The sequence below is a fragment of the Pelobates fuscus genome, chromosome 4 (assembly GCF_036172605.1).
Source record: "Pelobates fuscus isolate aPelFus1 chromosome 4, aPelFus1.pri, whole genome shotgun sequence".
NCBI lineage: Eukaryota > Metazoa > Chordata > Amphibia > Anura > Pelobatidae > Pelobates > Pelobates fuscus.
The window spans coordinates 210701819-210721646 of NC_086320.1; the positions used below are offsets into that span (position 1 = coordinate 210701819).

General features: G+C 42.1%; 1 protein-coding gene across 1 annotated transcript in view; it reads left to right on the forward strand.

Moving 5' to 3' along the window:
* LOC134608783 (band 4.1-like protein 4B) overlaps positions 1–19339 on the forward strand; it is a 150296-nt gene extending 130957 nt beyond the window's left edge. Inside the window, exons 14-16 of the mRNA XM_063451883.1 lie at positions 5143–5176; positions 6253–6320; positions 18877–19339. Coding sequence (XP_063307953.1) covers positions 5143–5176; positions 6253–6320; positions 18877–19024 — 250 coding nt within the window. The 3' untranslated portion in view covers positions 19025–19339. The remainder of the gene's footprint in view (positions 1–5142; positions 5177–6252; positions 6321–18876) is intronic.
* Positions 19340–19828: the final 489 nt, after the last annotated feature.

The following is a 19828-nucleotide window of genomic DNA, read 5'->3' on the forward strand; positions in this document are numbered from 1 at the left end:
CCACAGCAGACTGTGGTTGTTGCCCACTAACAACCACAGCCAGGGAGCAGGAGAGTCTGGAAAAAGCAGGTGAAGGTGCCCACTCACAGTCGCAAAGGGCAGGAATCCTGCTCGCCCCCTGACTAGCCCAAAAGCAAAACCATCACAAGCCCCAGGACCAGGTACACGCCACTCACCCATGCCAAAAGCCTCAAGAACTCAAACTAACGGCTCCAGACAAACTAGCAACCGGACATAAAACTCCTACTGAGACTCGAGCGACTGATCCACTGGGCCCGTCGCCCTACCCTATGAGTAAAGCATCCGAATTACGCAAGCTCCCAGGTTCCTGACAGGTTGGTGCATAACCTACCGCCACCTTGGGGCTTGGAAGACTCTCTCAGACTCTCAGACTCTGCCAATCTGCACTCCAGCTTGAAACGTCAGCCCCGCAACAGTATGGGATGACTGTACACTAATTGAGACTTGGAGGGCCTGCTGTGTTACCCACAGACTCTGTAATACTTGGAGGCTACGTGTCAGGATCCTATCCTGACAACTAAGTTTATGTTCTTTTATTCCTGTTGCTTTGATAACGGGTTCCAGCTCTGCACCACTAGTGGCCTCCCTAACCACTAATCTTCATCATCCTCACCTGCCTGGGCTGATCAAGAAGCTACAAAAGGCTACACCCAACTTGCCACAGGACCATCAATGAAATTGATGCTCATCCTGAAAGACATCAGTTCCTGGCTCCTGTAAACGTTCCTGTGAATCTACTCTTCTATCGTGCTAATCAGCTTAATACCAACCTATTCCAAACCAGCCTTAGCTACACTTCTATCCTGCTAACCAGCTTGATATGAACCTGTTCCAAAACAGCCTTACCTACACTTCTACTCTGCATTATCCTGCCAACCAGTGTGTGTGATGTGTCCTGTTTCTTTTTGTCTTATTAGACTTTTTAACCAATTAATTAAATATTAAGTTTTAACATACCTAACTGTATATTAATTCTTTCACTAGTTCTAGTTATCTCTTCCATTCTAATTCGTTCTTTTGTATATCCACTCCGGTGTTGTCCCCCAATAAGGAGGGGATGTGAGGTTCTGGCTCCACACTTCTTCTTTTCCTCGTTTCCTCTCTCGATCTTCTCTACATTAATTATCCTTCCAAGAGGGGACTGATTCTCTAAAGGCTTCTTTTCCTATTTTTCTGAAACCTTGTTGTTCCGTTCCGTTCTGTTCTATTCTTTTATACTTGTCCCTCTATTCTATTCTAAACCATAATTTTATCTATAGGTTTTCTTATTATCTTTCTACATCCTGTTTATAATATATAGGGCATATTGCCTAAACCTTTGTTTCTCTTATTTTCCTTCTCCCTATGATTTCATTTATAAGATATCCTGCTGTGTTCTATTATGTCCGAACTAACCAATAAAGCCTCTGTTGTTAACACTGGCCAAAGTCTCTTACCTGACCTGCTCAAGATCATCACGCTACGGGACTTATCTCTCATATCTCATACAGTGTAACTCCTGGTACCGGACTGCGCAAAATGCCTGCAAGGTGCAAGCCCTGGTGGTTAGCTCACTGCCTCTGACATGCTACCCTATCGTTCCTGATGCCACTGTTTTGATGCTCATTCGAGTAATATGCTCCGTTTATTTTTATAATTCTATAACTTTATAATGTCTTATTACACCCACTAGACATGTTTCAAGATAGGCTGTCACCTATTAATCACATGCTGACATGTCTGCTTGCCTGGCAATGTATTAGTTTCTTCTTTTTCTTTTTTCATAATCGTGTCTCATGTCTAAGTAACTCACATTGACCGCATAATCTGTGTTACTATATACTTCAGACATGTTTGACTAGCCTGTGACCTAGCTACCTAACCATGTGTGCAGTAAGCTTATATGCCTTGTATTTGTTATAGTATGTATTTTACCATTCTTGTTACTGCTGTTGGGGCATGGCAAGAGCACATGATAAATATTTGCACCACAAAAATAAAGAATTAAAAAAAGAAAAGAAAAAGTAGCAATGACTAATAGATGACCTTAAAAAAAAAAAAAAAACTAAGATCATTTCACTTGCCCATTTTTCCTGCTTCACTCTTGAAATTCAAGAACTGACTGTTCACTTGCTGTTATATACATTGGCGGATCCAGGGGGGGGCAACGGGGCAATTCCCCCCCCGAGAAAATATTGCTGCCCGAGGCTCTCCCCTGCCGGCCCATGCAGGCTGGTGCTATCCAAGCACCAGCCCTGCTGATTGCCATCACGGACCGGAGGGATCTCCCTCCCCGGCCCACAGGCACATTGCTGGGCGGCCGGCAGGGGAGGGCGAGGTAGAGAGAACCCGGGGGGAGCTCTTAGCTGCAGCTCCGCTGGGTTCTCCTCTCGCGAGCACGGTGCGTTACCATAGCCTGAGCTGCAGGTTAGAGTTCACTCCCCCACTAGAACCACCAGGGACTGGAAGAGGAAGCAATGTCTCCCCCTCCCTCAGCAAAGGTAAGAAGGGAGGGGGGACATTAGCTTTATTTATTTATTATTTAATAATTGAAACAAAAAAAAATATCTTTTATCTGCCCCCCTATCCCCTCACACACTGCACCACACAGCCCCCCTTACCTACACAGCCCCCCTTACATACACAGCACCCCCTTACATACACAGCACCCCCTTACATACACAGCACCCCCTTACATACACAGCACCCCCTTACATACACAACACCCCCTTACATACACAGCACCCCCTTACATACACAGCACCCACTTACATACACAGCCCCCCTTACATACACAGCCCACCCTTACATACACAGCCCACCCTTACATACACAGCCCACCCTTACATACACAGCCCACCCTTACATACACAGCCCCCCCTTACCTACACAGCCCCCTTACCTACACAGCCCCCTTACCTACACAGCCCCCTTACCTACACAGCCCCCTTACATACACATCCCCCACCTAACCTACACATCCCCCCTTACATACACAGCCCCCCCTTACACACACAGCCCCCCTTACATACACAGCCCCCCTTACATACACAGCCCCCCCTTACATACACAGCCCCCCCTTACATACACAGCCCCCCCTTACATACACAGCCCCCCCTTACACACACAGCCCCCCCTTACACACACAGCCCCCCCTTACACACACAGCCCCCCCTTACACACACAGCCCCCCCTTACACACACAGCCCCCCTTACACACACAGCCCCCTTACATACACATCCCCCACCTAACCTACACATCCCCCCCTTACACACACAGCCCCCCCTTACACACACAGCCCCCCCTTACACACAGCCCCCCTTACACACAGCCCCCCCTTACACACAGCCCCCCCTTACACACAGCCCCCCCTTACACACAGCCCCCCCTTACACACACAGCCCCCCCTTACACACACAGCCCCCCTTACACACACAGCCCCCCCTTACACACACAGCCCCCCTCTTACACACACAGCCCCCTCTTACACACACAGCCCCCTCTTACACGCACAGCCCCCCTCTTACACGCACAGCCCCCCTCTTACACGCACAGCCCCCCTCACATGCACAGCCCCCCCTTACATGCACAGCCCCCCCTTACATGCACAGCCCCCCCTTACACGCACAGCCCCCCTTACATACACAGCCCACCCTTACATACACAGTCCCCCCTTACATACACAGCCCCCCCTTACCTACACAGCCCCCTTACCTACACAGCCCCCTTACATACACATCCCCCACCTAACCTACACATCCCCCCTTACATACACAGCCCCCCCTTACACACACAGCCCCCTTACATACACAGCCCCCCCTTACATACACAGCCCCCCCTTACATACACAGCCCCCCCCTTACATACACAGCCCCCCCTTACACACACAGCCCCCCCTTACACGCACAGCCCCCCCTTACACACACAGCCCCCCCTTACACACACAGCCCCCCCCTTACACACACAGCCCCCCCCCTTACACACACAGCCCCCCCCCTTACACACACAGCCCCCCCCCTTACACACACAGCCCCCCCCTTACACACACAGCCCCCCCCTTACACACACAGCCCCAATACACTCACTGCCCCCCATACACACACACACACTGCTCCCAATACACACACTGCACCATTTACACACAAACACACTGCTCCCAATATACATATTGCTACCCCATACATACACTACACCCCTCTCACACACGCACTACCCCTCCATACACATACTGCGACCCTCACACACATACACACTACAACCCCTATCCCGGCAGACATGGGTAAGTTATCAAACATTTTTTTAAACAGTTTGACTACTTACTCTGGGAGGGCGCCACAGCAACTCCTGGCACCAAAACCACTACAGAGAGCTGTAGTGGTTATTGTGCCTAGATTGTTTCTTAAAATAATCTGCCAGTGCCCCTCCCGAGATTAGCTTCTGGATCCGCCACTGGTTATATATGTATCACCCCTTGACACGTGCCTTTGTAATAATATTTTATTTACTTCAACTGTTAGTGGTTTTAATGTTGTGGCTAATCAGTGTAGGGCCCCCATCCAGCTCTTTGCTTATTGAACACAACCCCTCCTTGATTTGCACTTCTGATTGAACCTTGATTTTCATATATTATAACGTCTGTTTTTCCATTTGTAAGCAAGTGTTTTACAGACCATGAACTCTTCTTTTTCACCTCCATTCCATATCTTTATGACTTACTTTCTGACAAGTATTAAAAATAACCAGTCCTTTTTAAAAGGTTTCTTATTTTTGCTAAACTATTTGTGAGAGAATCTGTACAAGTGAAGTCAGAGTATGTGCTCATAAGTCAGACCAGGACTTGAAAAGCCACATCGTACAATAGGGTCGGTCCTAGATATAGACTGCTTTTTGCAAGACATAGCTGGTTTTAGAACGGCAATGTAATTTCATCGCCAAATGACAATATAAAATTTTGTACAATTGCGGTCTGTTTTCTACCCACAAGTACCATTTTTCTTATCCATGGGAGACACTAAGTGATGAATAATAATGAAAATAAAAATATCTACTTTCTTTTTTTTTTTTTTTTAAACATTCTCATATTTATTTCTATTTCTGGCGATCTAAACAACTAAAGTGTTGCTTGTATTTTCTGTTCACAGCAATAAAAATAATCCTGACATCCAGAGCTACCAGGTATATAAGAAGCTTGACGTTAAACTGTTTTTCATGCATAACTATGATAAATGTATTTTGGTTTCTTCTATTTTTCCTGTCTGGGGTTGTTGTTGTTTTATCTATCAAGTGAAATGTATTTTTTATATACTTTTTATTGTAAATGCTAATTTTGTAGTCTTTCGTTAATTTCCAAACAGAAAATGGAGATCACTGTCCATCTTTAAAAAGATTTACCAAAGATAATGCACATAAAAAAAACAAACAAAAAAAAAAAAAACACTAATGGAACAAGAGTGGAGGCACAGAGTTTTTTATATGTTTTTACATTTCCAGTTTTACTTTTTTGGTACTCTTCCTTTTGCAATATACTTATTATAATTGCAAATGATAAAATTGGCAGTGGATTTTACTAGTGGAGCATTGTTAATCGTGGGATGCTCCCATTATTACAAGACATTTTGTCTGCTCTCAGATGTATAGTTGGACCCTGCCTACACACCCATAATTAACCTTAGTTATGCTCCTGTTGCCATTCACTTCCATTTTAGTGAGGCCAAGCTGCAACCATCACTAGAGAAAGGTGGAGGACAGGAAAGGAGTGATGTTGAGTGCATACCTCCTTTTGGTGTGTGACATCACATCCAAGCAGGGAGCAGAAAGGAAGTCTGTAATTGTTGCAGTTTACATTTCACAGCAATAATGTGCAAAAAAGAAAGATGGTAGTAAATTGCTTTTGAGGGGTGGGAAGGGGGGAGGGGAAGAAACGCATTCCAGTTGATGTTTTATTAAACATAAGTGATTCTAAAGGTTTTTGGATAATGTGTTGAATATCTGTTTAAGAATGTCTCCTAGTGGTCTGTTCGCATGTTGTTCCCGAAAGTTGTATGTAGTACTGTAGTCATGTTTGTGTTGCTTTCACAGATGTCCTGTATTTCTAAAACAATATTTAAAAGCCAACTTGTTAAATATTATAGACTACATTAATGAAAACCAAACTGCTTTTGAATATGGCTGCTGCCTTTTCAATTTCTTTCTTGAATATGTATTGTTCACAATCTGACATGAATGTTTACTTAATTTTCATTTTCTTCTAGCCCCAGTACCATCCAAATATACAGCAGAGTCAGCCACACTGGCACCCCCACAGTTCACCCAGTATCAGGTGAGCATCCTAAACTCTGTCTAATCATTAGCCATCTATTTCAAGATATAGACCCTCTCTGAACCAGTAAGTTGTGTGGCCAATCGTATTTAAGCCTTTGAGTGCACGTGACAATCAAAGGGTAAACAAATTAAAAATCTGAAATGATCTAAAAAGTCAATATTAGATTTATATTCTTCTCAAGAACCTTTGTCTGTGGGCCATTGTACAAAACACAATTGTGTGAATTGACTGCATCCATTTCAAGTAAGGGCAATGGTGTACAAAGGCTTGTAAGACTTTCAATGAGTTGCTTACAAGAAATCTTTGGCTGGTGAAGAGTGTCAAGTAACTACTGGCATAAATATGCGTGTCCGGAACCAGTATCTACACATGCACATATACATATTTATAAGCCCTTGTAATTCATTAAGATGTGGTATGTGTTAAAGGCAACTTGAAAAATTAAACTCGTGTAAGAAAATAGCTTGAAGTTCAGGCATTACACAGAAGAAAAAATAGTAATGCAAGAAAACACACTGCATTTGTAAGTTTTAATTCCAGTTTATTCAGAACCATTTTAGACCCTAAAAGTTTCTATATTGTAAACTTTCTTTTATATTAGGAATTTAATAACTGTTTCAGAGTAGGCAGTGCCTGCATATAGAGACAGTTATCTTTTTAAAAAACAGAATCAATCTCGTCCACAATAAATATGGATAAATATGGATTGTGTGGATACAGGGCCGGATGTACCCTCTGCGTGTAAGTTATTGTGCTTGGATCTGTATGCAGCTGTGTAAATCAATGCAGGATTAGTAGGTGGTTTGGGTAAAGAGGGTTTAAGGTTGCCGTGGGGTTTGTCAGTAATACTTATTTTAGGATTGTTGAGTTCATTTAGTATTGGGGTGCATAAAGTGTTTAGTTTTTGAGAGGAGTTAAACATGGGATGAAAGTAAAGGGTTTATTTTCAGGTTCAGGCTTTGAGAGCTGGAGTTTGAAAGATTTATTGCAAAGTACTCGCCTTCCTATGTATTCTGAAGACCAGTCAGATTGATATTTGAGCTGCAGGAGGGATTATACAGTGTGCATCACTGACCGCTTCCTCTGCTCCTCCTGCAAGATAACTCCTGTGTGAGAGGCTGTTAGTGGGCAGATGGGAAGTGACTATTCCCGTCCAGCCTCACACAGAGACACTGGAGGAGCTGGAGACAGCACTGAGTTTTACACTCTCTATAGCTGTCCCTGTTGGTGTGCTATTAAGACTGACTGGCGTACAGAGGACACTGGCCAAGGCTCCTAGTATTTCTCTCTCCCCACTATCCTGTTTAAGTTCAAAAAGTCACATTAAATATGCTAAAAACAGACACCCCCTAGTGGCCAGGCGTTGTAGGCAGGTGGCCAATCTGGCCCTGTATGAATAAATCAAATACTTTATTGTGATTCACATTTGTATATGGAATATGGTTTATGAGCATTCCATATTTTTCTTCCATATTACATTAATTTGATTAATTATTGATTGCTCACAAGACTATCTGAGTATTATCCAGAAGAATACAACTGTGATAGAGATTACTCTAATCACTACAACCACCATCTTATCTTATCGCAAACGTTATGGTGCAGAAGGTATACTGCAACCTCTGGATGTACCTACTATTCTGTTTACTGGATCTCTGATATCACTCTTTTACCTTGTCCCATTTGAGGGCAATCTAACTTTTGTGTGATTTGTGGATTTGTAATGCATTATCTATACAATGTATTAACAGCAGTGTATTTACTTTCTGTCTTTTTTTTTTTTTTTGTCCCTTTAAGGGTGGGTATTCTAAAATCACAAATTGCTTATGTGACTGGATTTTGTAATTTTTTTCAACTAGAAAATAGGTTTTACTGTTTCAGTTATGGCTCTAAGTTTATTTTTACATTGCAGATTAATATCCATTGGGGACATTTATTATGAGGCTATTATGGTTATCATCTAGTGTGGTAACATCCATTTCTCTGAGATTCCCCTATCCTTTCCTCCACCTCCTTTTTTTTAGGGAGTACATATGGAGCTCGTCTGGTGCATATTTTTGCACTCCTATAGTATTATTTTGATCAGGAAAGATTCATCTCTTATGACTTTATCTCTGTTTCCCCATTTAGTTCAAATATTAATGGGATTGTTAGGTAACTTTTGGTTACTTTCTGTAACTTTGTACTAGTGGAAACTTTGTCTCAATTGTGTCTAAAAGATGTTTAGGGTCATATATGTATACAGCAAAGAATTATCCTCTAGATTCCTATATTACCCTGGACACATGTTGATCCTTTCCACTTTATAAGTATCCAGTTGATGTTCCCTGAAATATGGTTGACATTTAGGAAATAAGCCACTTTGTACTTATCCTAGCATCTAATAAAGGAATCTTTTCCAGTTATAAAAGCATTGGTTGAGTTAAGGTGGCACTTCTTTGTAAATACTTCCCCTTACTACTAGGTCTATATATAGAAAGTATTTTTCTGTAGGGCTATTTTGAGTTTATTCTTACTTAGATTGATTATTTAAGCACAGATGTATAATTTACTATTTTGACATGGCTTATAAATAGGCATTCTCCCATCTTTAAGTCCCTTTAGAGGGGCATTACCTCTTCCTTTGTGTATATATTGTCCAGGGTTAAGCCCTAGGAGAGAATAATCCTCAAGGGGGACCTCTCTATATTTCTTATCTAATAAATATACACAGTGTTTTTAAAAGTAGCAGCAAACATATGGAGTTTAATTGAAATGGTATCGCACATATTATTTTGAGATGCCACATTTAGCATTATGGGAGTGTATGTATGAACATCAAGTGCTGTGGCTGTATTTGTAGTTTGGTTTTCCATATGTAATTTTTATTGAATAAACGTTTTCAAAGGAAATACATGCAGGTACAAGACTAAAACAAGTAAAAGCAAATTAAAACAAAATCAAAGACAATAGGTGAAGGATTATATTATGCTGTTGGAATAGTGCCTTACACCATGGATACCAAAAATGGATCCTATACTGCTTTCACAATATCTTGGCCAAAACTACAGGGTTCTGAAGGTTATACAGGTCAACTGCATATGTGCAGATAAATGTGGGGAAACACAGAAAGAGGGAAGAGAAAATAAGGGACTGAGAGAGAGAGACATTGGTAGATGCGTAGGCCACTCTTCCACAGTCGACCTGCTCAGTCCCAATTTGGCCAAGCTGCTTGGAATATTTTTTTTTAGTTCCCAAAGAGTCTGTGATATCTCTTCATATTCCTTAATGATGCATAATGTGTTACATAGAACTGTGAAAGCTGGTAGTTGAGAAGACTTAATACGTGAGCTATATTGGTGATCGCTGCTTGTAATGATATGGAGGGCAAGAACCTTCTTTGGTCCTTCCACCTTTGATGATAGCATATTCAACAAGTATATCTCTGGTTCCAAAAGGAGCTTGTGAGTGGGTTTTATGAATCATAACTTGGTTCTCTAGCTAGAAGGGCTGCAACACTGGACAGGACTAAAGTATTTATTTGAAGAGTGGTGCCCCTACGATATCCGCATCATCAGAAGGTTGGCTGTGCTGAAGGGTAGATCGAGGCCAGGCAAATGGAAAGTAAATACCACCTCATCAATATCTTGCGGTTAGTTTCGCAGTGACTGAGACATCCCAAATCCTGTATTTCTTTGTGCAGATCTGTATTTCTTGCTCTAAAATCTACCCTGAGCATTGTCCTCAGAAACTTGTAGCATGTCGTGGAGCTTCCTCTCTGTTACCAGAACACACTCTGATGCGGTATGACACATGCCACCTTACCTCATGCGTGCTTTGTCTTGAGGCTAAGGCATGGCTGTTTTCCTATGCTTACCTGATTTTATTTTATTTTTTGCTTGTGGGGAGACTTCCCATTTCCAGCAGTGGGAAAGTTTGCTCAATGCCCTAAAGGGCGTAGATTGTCGCTGGGTTGAACTGGTAAGTGCATGGAGTGATGCTTACGTGTGCCTGCTCTCTGCTGCATTCAGGACACGCCGAATATTCTTCTTTTGAGATTAACCTTTCCAGCTTTATGCTACGCAACAATTTTGATTTCAAGTCTAATGAGAGCTCTTTTTTGTAAAGCATGGGTTACATCAACACATGCGTTTTGTGCATACCGAACTCAAAATGTTTGAGTTCTTTTTATAAGTCAAAGAAGCTCTAACCCAAACCCCAAATCTCGCTTCATTAATTGAACCCAATTAGCCTAGGGTTTCACATACTTTTTTCCAACCTGTACTGTTAACATTTGAATAATATAATCAATATGTACAAGAACAATACAGCATGCGTTATTAGTTAAAACAAATTGTGTTTGCGGATTACTGCCATTTAGATTAACAGCAAACCAGAGTATAGGACACATTTACATATAAATGCAGAAACTCTAAAGAGTTTACATACTTTTTCTTGCCACTGTACAATGGGGACTAATGTTTGACTAATTGTAATTGTTTTATTGCATGTACAGTGAGATTTGTTTCTCTGTATATTTTTTTTTCTTTTATTCTTAATTATTTGATCTTTCTGCTTTCCTTCTTCTGTATTCTGTTTTGATTTGGCTCCCCATTCAAGCTTTTTACCAAGTAAGGAGGCTTTAAAAGATGCACACTTATTGTTTAGATGTTCTATTGTGCTTTCTAACTTTGCAATTATTACTTTGTGTGTATATCCTCTCTGCCCAACACACAAACAATGCAAAAACAAGCTCCACTTAATTTTTCTAGCCTCTAGAGGAGTAAACTTCTCTGCCAGTTCTCCATTTTTTTCCACATCTCTGCAGAGGGACTGCAAATGGTGCCATTTTCTTCCACACCATATAGACCTCTCAGCAGATCAAGTTTTTTTTTTTTAATTTGGAGTGTTTTGGAAGACACGGATGGCATTTTTTTTAGTCATTTATGAACAGTAGTAAAAAAATAAATTACTTTTTGCCCTCTGTAGATATGTACAGTATATTTGTTTTTTTGTCTATTTGGTACATTTTACATAGAAACACAGAATGTGATGGCAGATAAGAACCATTCGGCCCATCTAGTCTGCCCAATTTTCTAAATACTTTCATTAGTCCCTGGCCTTATCTTATAGTTAGTATAGCCTAATGCCTATCCCACGCATGCTTAAACTCCTTTACCGTGTTAACCTCTACCATTTCAGCTGTAAGGCTATTCCATGCATCCACTACCTTCTCCATAAAGTAATACTTCCTAATATTATTTTTAAACCGTTGCCCCTCTAATTTAACACTATGCCCTCTTGTTCTGGTAGTTTTCTTCTTTTAAATATAGTCTCCTCCTTTACCGTATATTTAAATGTTTCTATCATATCCCCCCTGTCTCATCTTTCCTCCAAGCTATACATGTTAAGTTCCTTTAACCTTACCTTGTAAGTTTTATCCTGCAATCCATGAACCAGTTTAGTAGCCCTTCTCTGAACTCTGTCTAAAGTATCAATATCCTTCTGGAGATACAGTCTCCAGTACTGCATACAATACTCCAAGTGAGGTCTCACCAGTGTTCTGTACAATGGCATGAGCACTTCCCTCTTTCTACTGCTAATACCTCTCCCTATACAACCAATCATTCTGCTAGGATTTCCTGCTCCTCTATTACATTGTCTGCCTACCTTTAAGTCATCACAAATAATCACCCCTAAATCCCTTTCCTCAGATGTTGAGGTTAGGACTGTATCAAATATTCTGTACTCTGCCCTTGGGTTTTTATGTCCAAGATGCATTATCTTGCACGTATCCACATTAAATATCAGTTGCCACAGCTCTGACCATATTTCTAGTTTACCTAAATCATTTGCCATTTGGCTTATCCCTCCTGAAACATCAACCCTGCTACATATCTTTGTATCATCAGGAAAAAATACATCAAGACCTTCTGCAATATCACTAATAAGAATATTAAAGATAATAGATCCAAGTACAGATCCCTGAGGTACCCCATTGGTAACAAGACCATGCTTTGAATATACTCCATTGACTACAACCCTCTGTTACCTGTCATTCAGCCTAACCCATTCAACAATATCCAAACTTAAAAATGGTAGTTTATTGATGACCCTTCTATGTGCGTCTGTCAGGGTACCTGGAGTCTCTACCTTTGAGAGAGGTAGAGACTTAGAGGGTTATCCGTCCGGACGCCATGTCTCCTCGGTCTCCCGCGGTTCACTCGGTCTTGCTAACGCCGGCCGCGAGGGAGTCACTTCCTTTTATAACAGAAGGACCGGAGGTAGACGTCATGACGCTAACCCGAAACATCCTGCCACTCAAATCTCGGGAGACGAATCAGGACTCGCCGGAGGCGTGTCCCCTCTCCCTAGCCAGGATACTTAACGGTGGTTCTCTCATTCACTCATTGCCCTGTCGTGGTTCTAGTCCGCCTAGTCACACAGTGCTTTATTATTCACTTGTCTTTTGGTTCTGACCCGGCTTTGTTGTTTACTCTCCTGCCTTTCTGTTATCCTTGACCCGGCTTGTCTCTCGCTTACCTGTCCTCTGTTATCCTCGACCTCGGCTTGTCTCTGACCATTCTATTGTAGTTATACGTTAGTCCGGCCATCCTAAGGACCGGTATACGTATCAGCTACTCTTTGTACTCTGCGTGTTGGATCCCTGACCCGATCCTGACATTACGACAGGGCCATGGATCCTGCAGGTACAAATTGTCAGCTTGGTTCTCCTGATCCTAGGTTTGACGCCATGGATCATAGGATGGATCAGATGGCTCTGGCACTACAGGCGCTGCTGTCTCGCCCTATTAATCCACCTGAGGAGAGGCGTAACACTTCTGCTTCTTCTGTGGGTTCAGGGTTAGAGGTAGCTACTGTAGGTGCTTCTTCCCGAGTTACCCCACCTGTACGGTATGCTGGTTCCCCTGAGAGGTGTCGTGGCTTTTTGAACCAGATCAGTATTCATTTCGAGCTACAGCCCCGTTCATACCCTACTGATAGGGCAAAGGTGGGATTTATTATTACCTTACTCATTGAGAAAGCTCTGAGATGGGCGAATCCGTTGTGGGAGAATGATAATCCATTAGTCTATAACTATAATTCCTTTGTAGCTGCTTTTAAAAGAACTTTTGACCCTCCTGGCAGGAAGGCCAATGCAGCCAGATTACTGTTGCGCCTTAGACAAGACAACCAAACACTTGTGGATTATGCACTAGAGTTCAGGTCTTTGGCGGCAGAGGTAAAATGGAATGAACAGGCCTATATAGACGTATTCTTAAATGGATTATCTGATGTAATACTTGATGAGGTAGCTACAAGAGAACTTCCCGAGAATCTGGAGGACTTAATTTCCTTTATCTCCCGTATTGATGAACGCCTAAGGGAGAGACAGAATACTCGAGATAGAACCGCTAAATCTTTCTCTAGACTAGGACCATCATTTCAAGTTGCTGAAACCAAAGATCCACAGGTTTCAGAACCTATGCAGTTAGGCCTTACTCGTCTCTCAGAGGAGGAGAGACAGTACAGGAGAAGAGAGGGACTGTGTATGTATTGTGGGTTCAGAGGTCATGTACGTTTGAGCTGTCCCAGCCGTCCGGGAAACGCTCGCACCTAAGTTTCTCTAGAGGACAGACCTTGGGTGTTTCGATTTTGTCCTCTACTCATAACTACAAAGAACATAGACTCCTATTACCGGTCTCTTTAACTTGGGAGAAGGGAACTTTAGAAACTATGGCATTGATAGACTCCGGCGCTGCTGAGAGTTTTATCGACCAAAAGTTTCTCACCGAACACACTATCCCATCCCAGTTAAGGAAGACACCCTTGGCTGTTGAAGCCATTGATGGTAGACCTTTAGTTGAGCCTGTGATTTCCCGGGAGACCACACCTCTTTACTTAACTATTGGTATTCTACACAAGGAGGAAATATCCCTACTACTCATTTCATCCCCTTCTGTTCCCATAGTCCTGGGATACTCCTGGCTTAAGAAACATAACCCCGTTATAGATTGGAGATCAGGGGAAATAGTTTCTTGGGGCCAGAATTGTCAAGAGAGTTGTTTAAAGAAAGTGTCACCTCTTTGTAGTGTCAACCCACTTAATAACGCTACTGACTCTACCAAAGTACAGATACCGTCCTTGTATCAAGATTTAAAGGCAGTATTTGACAAAAGAAAGGCTGATACCTTACCACCACATAGGCCTTTTGATTGCAAAATTAATTTACTTTCTGGTACCATGCCCCCCAGGGGTCATGTATATCCTTTGTCCACGAATGAAAACTTAGTTCTAGAAGAGTATATTCGTGAAAACCTAGACAAGGGGTTCATTAGAAGATCCTCCTCTCCTGCTGGGGCTGGATTCTTTTTTGTTAAAAAGAAGGATGGTTCTTTAAGACCTTGCATTGACTACCGAGGCCTTAACAAGATAACCATCAGAAATGTTTATCCGATTCCCTTGATCACCGAGCTTTTTGACCGATTAAAAAGTTCTAAAATTTTCACTAAGTTAGACCTTAGAGGTGCTTATAATTTGGTGAGAATCCACGACGGTGACGAGTGGAAAACTGCATTCAATACTCGATATGGGCACTATGAGTATACTGTAATGCCTTTTGGTCTCTGCAATGCTCCGGCAGTATTTCAGGACCTTATTAATGAGGTTCTTAGGGAGTTTCAAGATGACTGTGTAATTGTATACCTTGATGATATTCTTATACATTCCAGGGATATTGAGACTCACCACAGGCAAGTCAGGAGGGTTTTACACAAACTTCTTCAGCATGGCTTGTACTGCAAACTAGAGAAATGCAGCTTTGACCAATCCCAAACTACGTTTCTTGGTTATGTGATTTCTGGGGAAGGGTTTGAAATGGATCCGGAGAAGCTCCAATCCATACTAGACTGGCCTTTACCTCAGGGTCTCAAGGCTATCCAGAGATTCATTGGTTTCTCTAATTACTACAGACGTTTCATTAAGGGATACTCCTCTATCATTGCTCCCATCACTAACATGACCAAACAAGGGGCTGAGACTAAGAATTGGTCTACTGAAGCTCTTCGGGCTTTTGAGACACTCAAAGAGCTGTTTGCTTCCGCACCAATTTTAGTTCACCCTGATACTACTCTACCTTTCCTACTCGAAGTAGACGCTTCTGAGACAGGTATAGGTGCTGTTCTGTCCCAAAGGTTGGGTGTAGATAAACCATTACATCCTTGTGGATACTTTTCCAAAAAATTGTCCGGTACTGAAAGCAGATATGACATTGGGGACAGGGAACTACTAGCGGTTATAATGGCCTTGAAGGAGTGGAGACATTTATTGGAGGGTACTTTGCATCCTGTTACTATTTTGACGGATCATAAAAACTTATCCTATATTGGGGAGGCTAAACGACTGTCATCTAGACAGGTTCGTTGGTCCATATTTCTCACTCACTTCAACTACGTACTCACATATAGGCCAGGTTCTAAGAATTCTAAAGCCGACGCCTTATCTCGCCAATATGAACCTGCTGCCGTATCTGAGCCGGTTTTGTCCTCTATAGTACCCAAGTGTAACATTATCGCTAACACTACTCTCAAAGTTCATTCCCCGCTACTTGATCAGATAAGGAACTTGCAGCATCTGGCACCTAGACTGACTCCGGTTTCCAGACTTTTCGTTCCTCCTGAACTTCAATTGGAGCTTTTACAGTGTCTTCACGAGAGTAAGGTGGCTGGTCATCCGGGTGTCCGCAAGACGTATTCTTTGATCTCCAAGGATTTCTGGTGGCCGTCGTTACGGAAGGATATTAAGGATTTTATCGGGGTTTGTGTGGTCTGTACTAAAACCAAACTACCGCATACGCTTCCTTGTGGCCTTCTACAACCGCTGGAAATTCCTGACAAACCTTGGTCCTGTGTGGCAATGGACTTTATTGTGGATCTGCCGGTTTCTAAAAAACACACTGTTATCCTCACCGTAGTCGATAGGTTTACCAAGATGGCACATTTCGTACCTTTGCCTAAACTCCCGACTTCTCCTGAATTGGCGGAGGTCTTTGCTAAAGAGATTTTTCGTTTACATGGGATTCCTTCTGAGATCACTTCTGATAGAGGCTCCCAATTTGTTTCACGTTTTTGGAGGTCGTTCTGTTCTCAATTAGGCATCAAATTGAATTTTTCGTCCGCCTATCATCCTCAGTCTAACGGAGCTGCTGAACGAACTAACCAGAAGATTGAGCAATACTTACGTTGTTTTGTTTCCGAACACCAGGACGATTGGGTCGGTTTGATTCCTTGGGCAGAGTTTGCGCACAACAATCTTGTTTGTGACTCCACGCATTCAAGTCCCTTCTTCATGAACTATGGCTTTCATCCATCCATTCTTCCCCCGGTTTCTCCTTCCCAAGGAGTGCCGTCGGTTGATGTCCATGTGGCCAACTTGAGGAAGTTGTGGGATCAGACTCGACAGATTCTTCTACACAATTCTGTACTGGTAAAGAAACATGCTGACAAACGTAGAAGGGCGGCTCCGAATTTTGTTCCAGGCGATAGAGTGTGGTTGAGCACTAGGAATATTCGTCTTAAAGTTCCTTCCATGAAATTCGCTCCTCGTTATATTGGTCCCTACAGGATCTTGACTCGAATTAACCCAGTGGCATATCGTCTAGCTCTTCCAGCTACTTTACGCATCCCGAACTCCTTTCACGTGTCATTGTTGAAACCTCTAATCTGTAACAGATTCTCCTCCACAATCGCCCCTCCGCGCCCTGTTCAGGTGGAGGGTCAGGAGGAATATGAGGTTAACTCCATTATTGATTCTCGTGTCTCCCGGGGACGAGTACAATATTTAGTTGACTGGAAGGGATATGGTCCTGAGGAGAGGAGTTGGGTACCACAAGAGGATGTTCATGCTCCTCGTCTTCGCAGGGCATTTCACTCCCGCTTTCCATCTCGCCCCGGCTCCTTCCGCCCGGTGGGCGTATCTGAGGGGGGGGGTACTGTCAGGGTACCTGGAGTCTCTACCTTTGAGAGAGGTAGAGACTTAGAGGGTTATCCGTCCGGACGCCATGTCTCCTCGGTCTCCCGCGGTTCACTCGGTCTTGCTAACGCCGGCCGCGAGGGAGTCACTTCCTTTTATAACAGAAGGACCGGAGGTAGACGTCATGACGCTAACCCGAAACATCCTGCCACTCAAATCTCGGGAGACGAATCAGGACTCGCCGGAGGCGTGTCCCCTCTCCCTAGCCAGGATACTTAACGGTGGTTCTCTCATTCACTCATTGCCCTGTCGTGGTTCTAGTCCGCCTAGTCACACAGTGCTTTATTATTCACTTGTCTTTTGGTTCTGACCCGGCTTTGTTGTTTACTCTCCTGCCTTTCTGTTATCCTTGACCCGGCTTGTCTCTCGCTTACCTGTCCTCTGTTATCCTCGACCTCGGCTTGTCTCTGACCATTCTATTGTAGTTATACGTTAGTCCGGCCATCCTAAGGACCGGTATACGTATCAGCTACTCTTTGTACTCTGCGTGTTGGATCCCTGACCCGATCCTGACAGCGACAGTGTCAAAAGCCTTACTGAAATCTAGGTAAGCAATGTCTACTGCACCACCCTGATCTATTATTTTAATTACCCAATCAAAAAGATCAATAAGATTAGTTTGGCATGATCTCCCTGAAGTAAACCCGTGTTGTCTCTGATCTTGAAATCCATGTGATTTTAGATGTTCAACAATCCTATCCTTTAACATGGTTTCCATTATTTTCCCCACTACTGAAGCAAGGCTTACTGGCCTATAGTTGCCCGACTCCTCCCTACTACCTTTCTTGTGAATGGGCACAACATTCGCTAACTTCCAATCTTCTGGGACTACTCCTGTTAACAATGATTGGTTAAATAAATCTGTTAATGGTTTTGCTATCTTTTTCATATTTTATCATATCTTTTCCCTTACTTGTAACTTTTTCCACTAAAGCAGCCACTGCTTTCTCATTGTGGCATATTTACTCTTGGTATATAATAACTTAACATGGAATTGAATACTCACTTTCTTTATTGTGGTACATTCTTTCCTTTCTAGAAGGAATTGTGACATGGTTAATCTGTTACCAGAGTTGAATGGATTCCGTAGAGCCTGCTTTCTGAACTAATGCTCCTGCCCTTTGGCAATACTTTGTGATTGTTCTAACATAGTCCTGTAGAGCCACATTGTTTTACACATTTACATCTAGTTAACAGGAAGGTTGAGCAAATGTTGAATATATTTGGTGTAGAGAAGCATAGTTTCTTTGGCTAGTCATCTGTATCTTTCTGCATTACATGCTTTCTGTACGTTTACCTTTCCTAGCTAAAACTGGTTCTTGTTGCTATTCCACCTGACTTTGACACGGCATCGAGCCATAAGTTACAAATAGCAACTGCACATATTTAACATCACTTTTGAATTGCATTAATGTTCTCGTTTAATGTGTCCACTATTACATGTTCTCATTTACTGTAATTCATAAACCTATTTTGTTGCATGGTTGTTTTTCTGTTACGTAGTTCCATATGTCACTAACCAATAACTGTGCAAATGGCTCAGGCCATCTCCTCAGGATGACAGATCATTTTGGAAGCAAGGCCCCGGTGGAGATAGCAGAAATACACGATACATCCATGATCAGAACCAGAAGAATTTGGTCAGTGTTCCAACCGTGATCTACCAAGACAAACTCATGACAACTCTTTGAGAATTAGCTCCATCTAACTCCATCTGCCATTCTAGCTCTCCATTGCATTACATGAACTCATGTGTCTGTCAGTCATCTGAAATGTGTTGTTTGAAATGCTAACTGCTTTCACATCATCTGAATGTGTCTTGTTTGAAACGCAAACCACTTTCACATCTGTTAAGTCTGCAGGTCTGTACAGTATGTTAAAGATATTATAAACCGTTTTCCCTCATTATATAGGAGAAAGCAGGAACATTTTAAGTCATTGTGACTGTAGTAGTAATTGTTCCAAAACAAAATTATTATTGTATCTCTCCTTTTTTTTTTCTTTTCTTTTTTTTCTTTTTTATTATGCAGTCGTAAACACATATCTGATGTAACTAGGGAGGAAATTATGGCACAGAGCCACATATCATTTTAGACTTTTGATAATGTATGTGTAAATATTACTCTGGCTAAAAAACTTGTCACCTTGCTGGTGTTGAGGAGTATATGTATATAAATATCTATTATTTTTTATGACCTTGAAACAAGTAGGTGGTTGTTGCTCTTATCGCTCAGATTAGATTTTTCTCTGAAACTTGAAAGTGATTTTTTTTTTATATACACAATAAGGGTTATGGCACCATAGGTAGGAATTTGTTATTCAATTCTGTTTTTGTGAGAGAGAAGAAACCTACTATTTAAAAAAAATAAAAAAAATAATAATAATTAAATTGCCCATATAAATGCTAGTTTATTTATATGCAAATATTATTATTTTTTAATTCAATAGGCTTTATTGACTTTATTACTTCCTAGTATGCAATTCCGCCCACATGA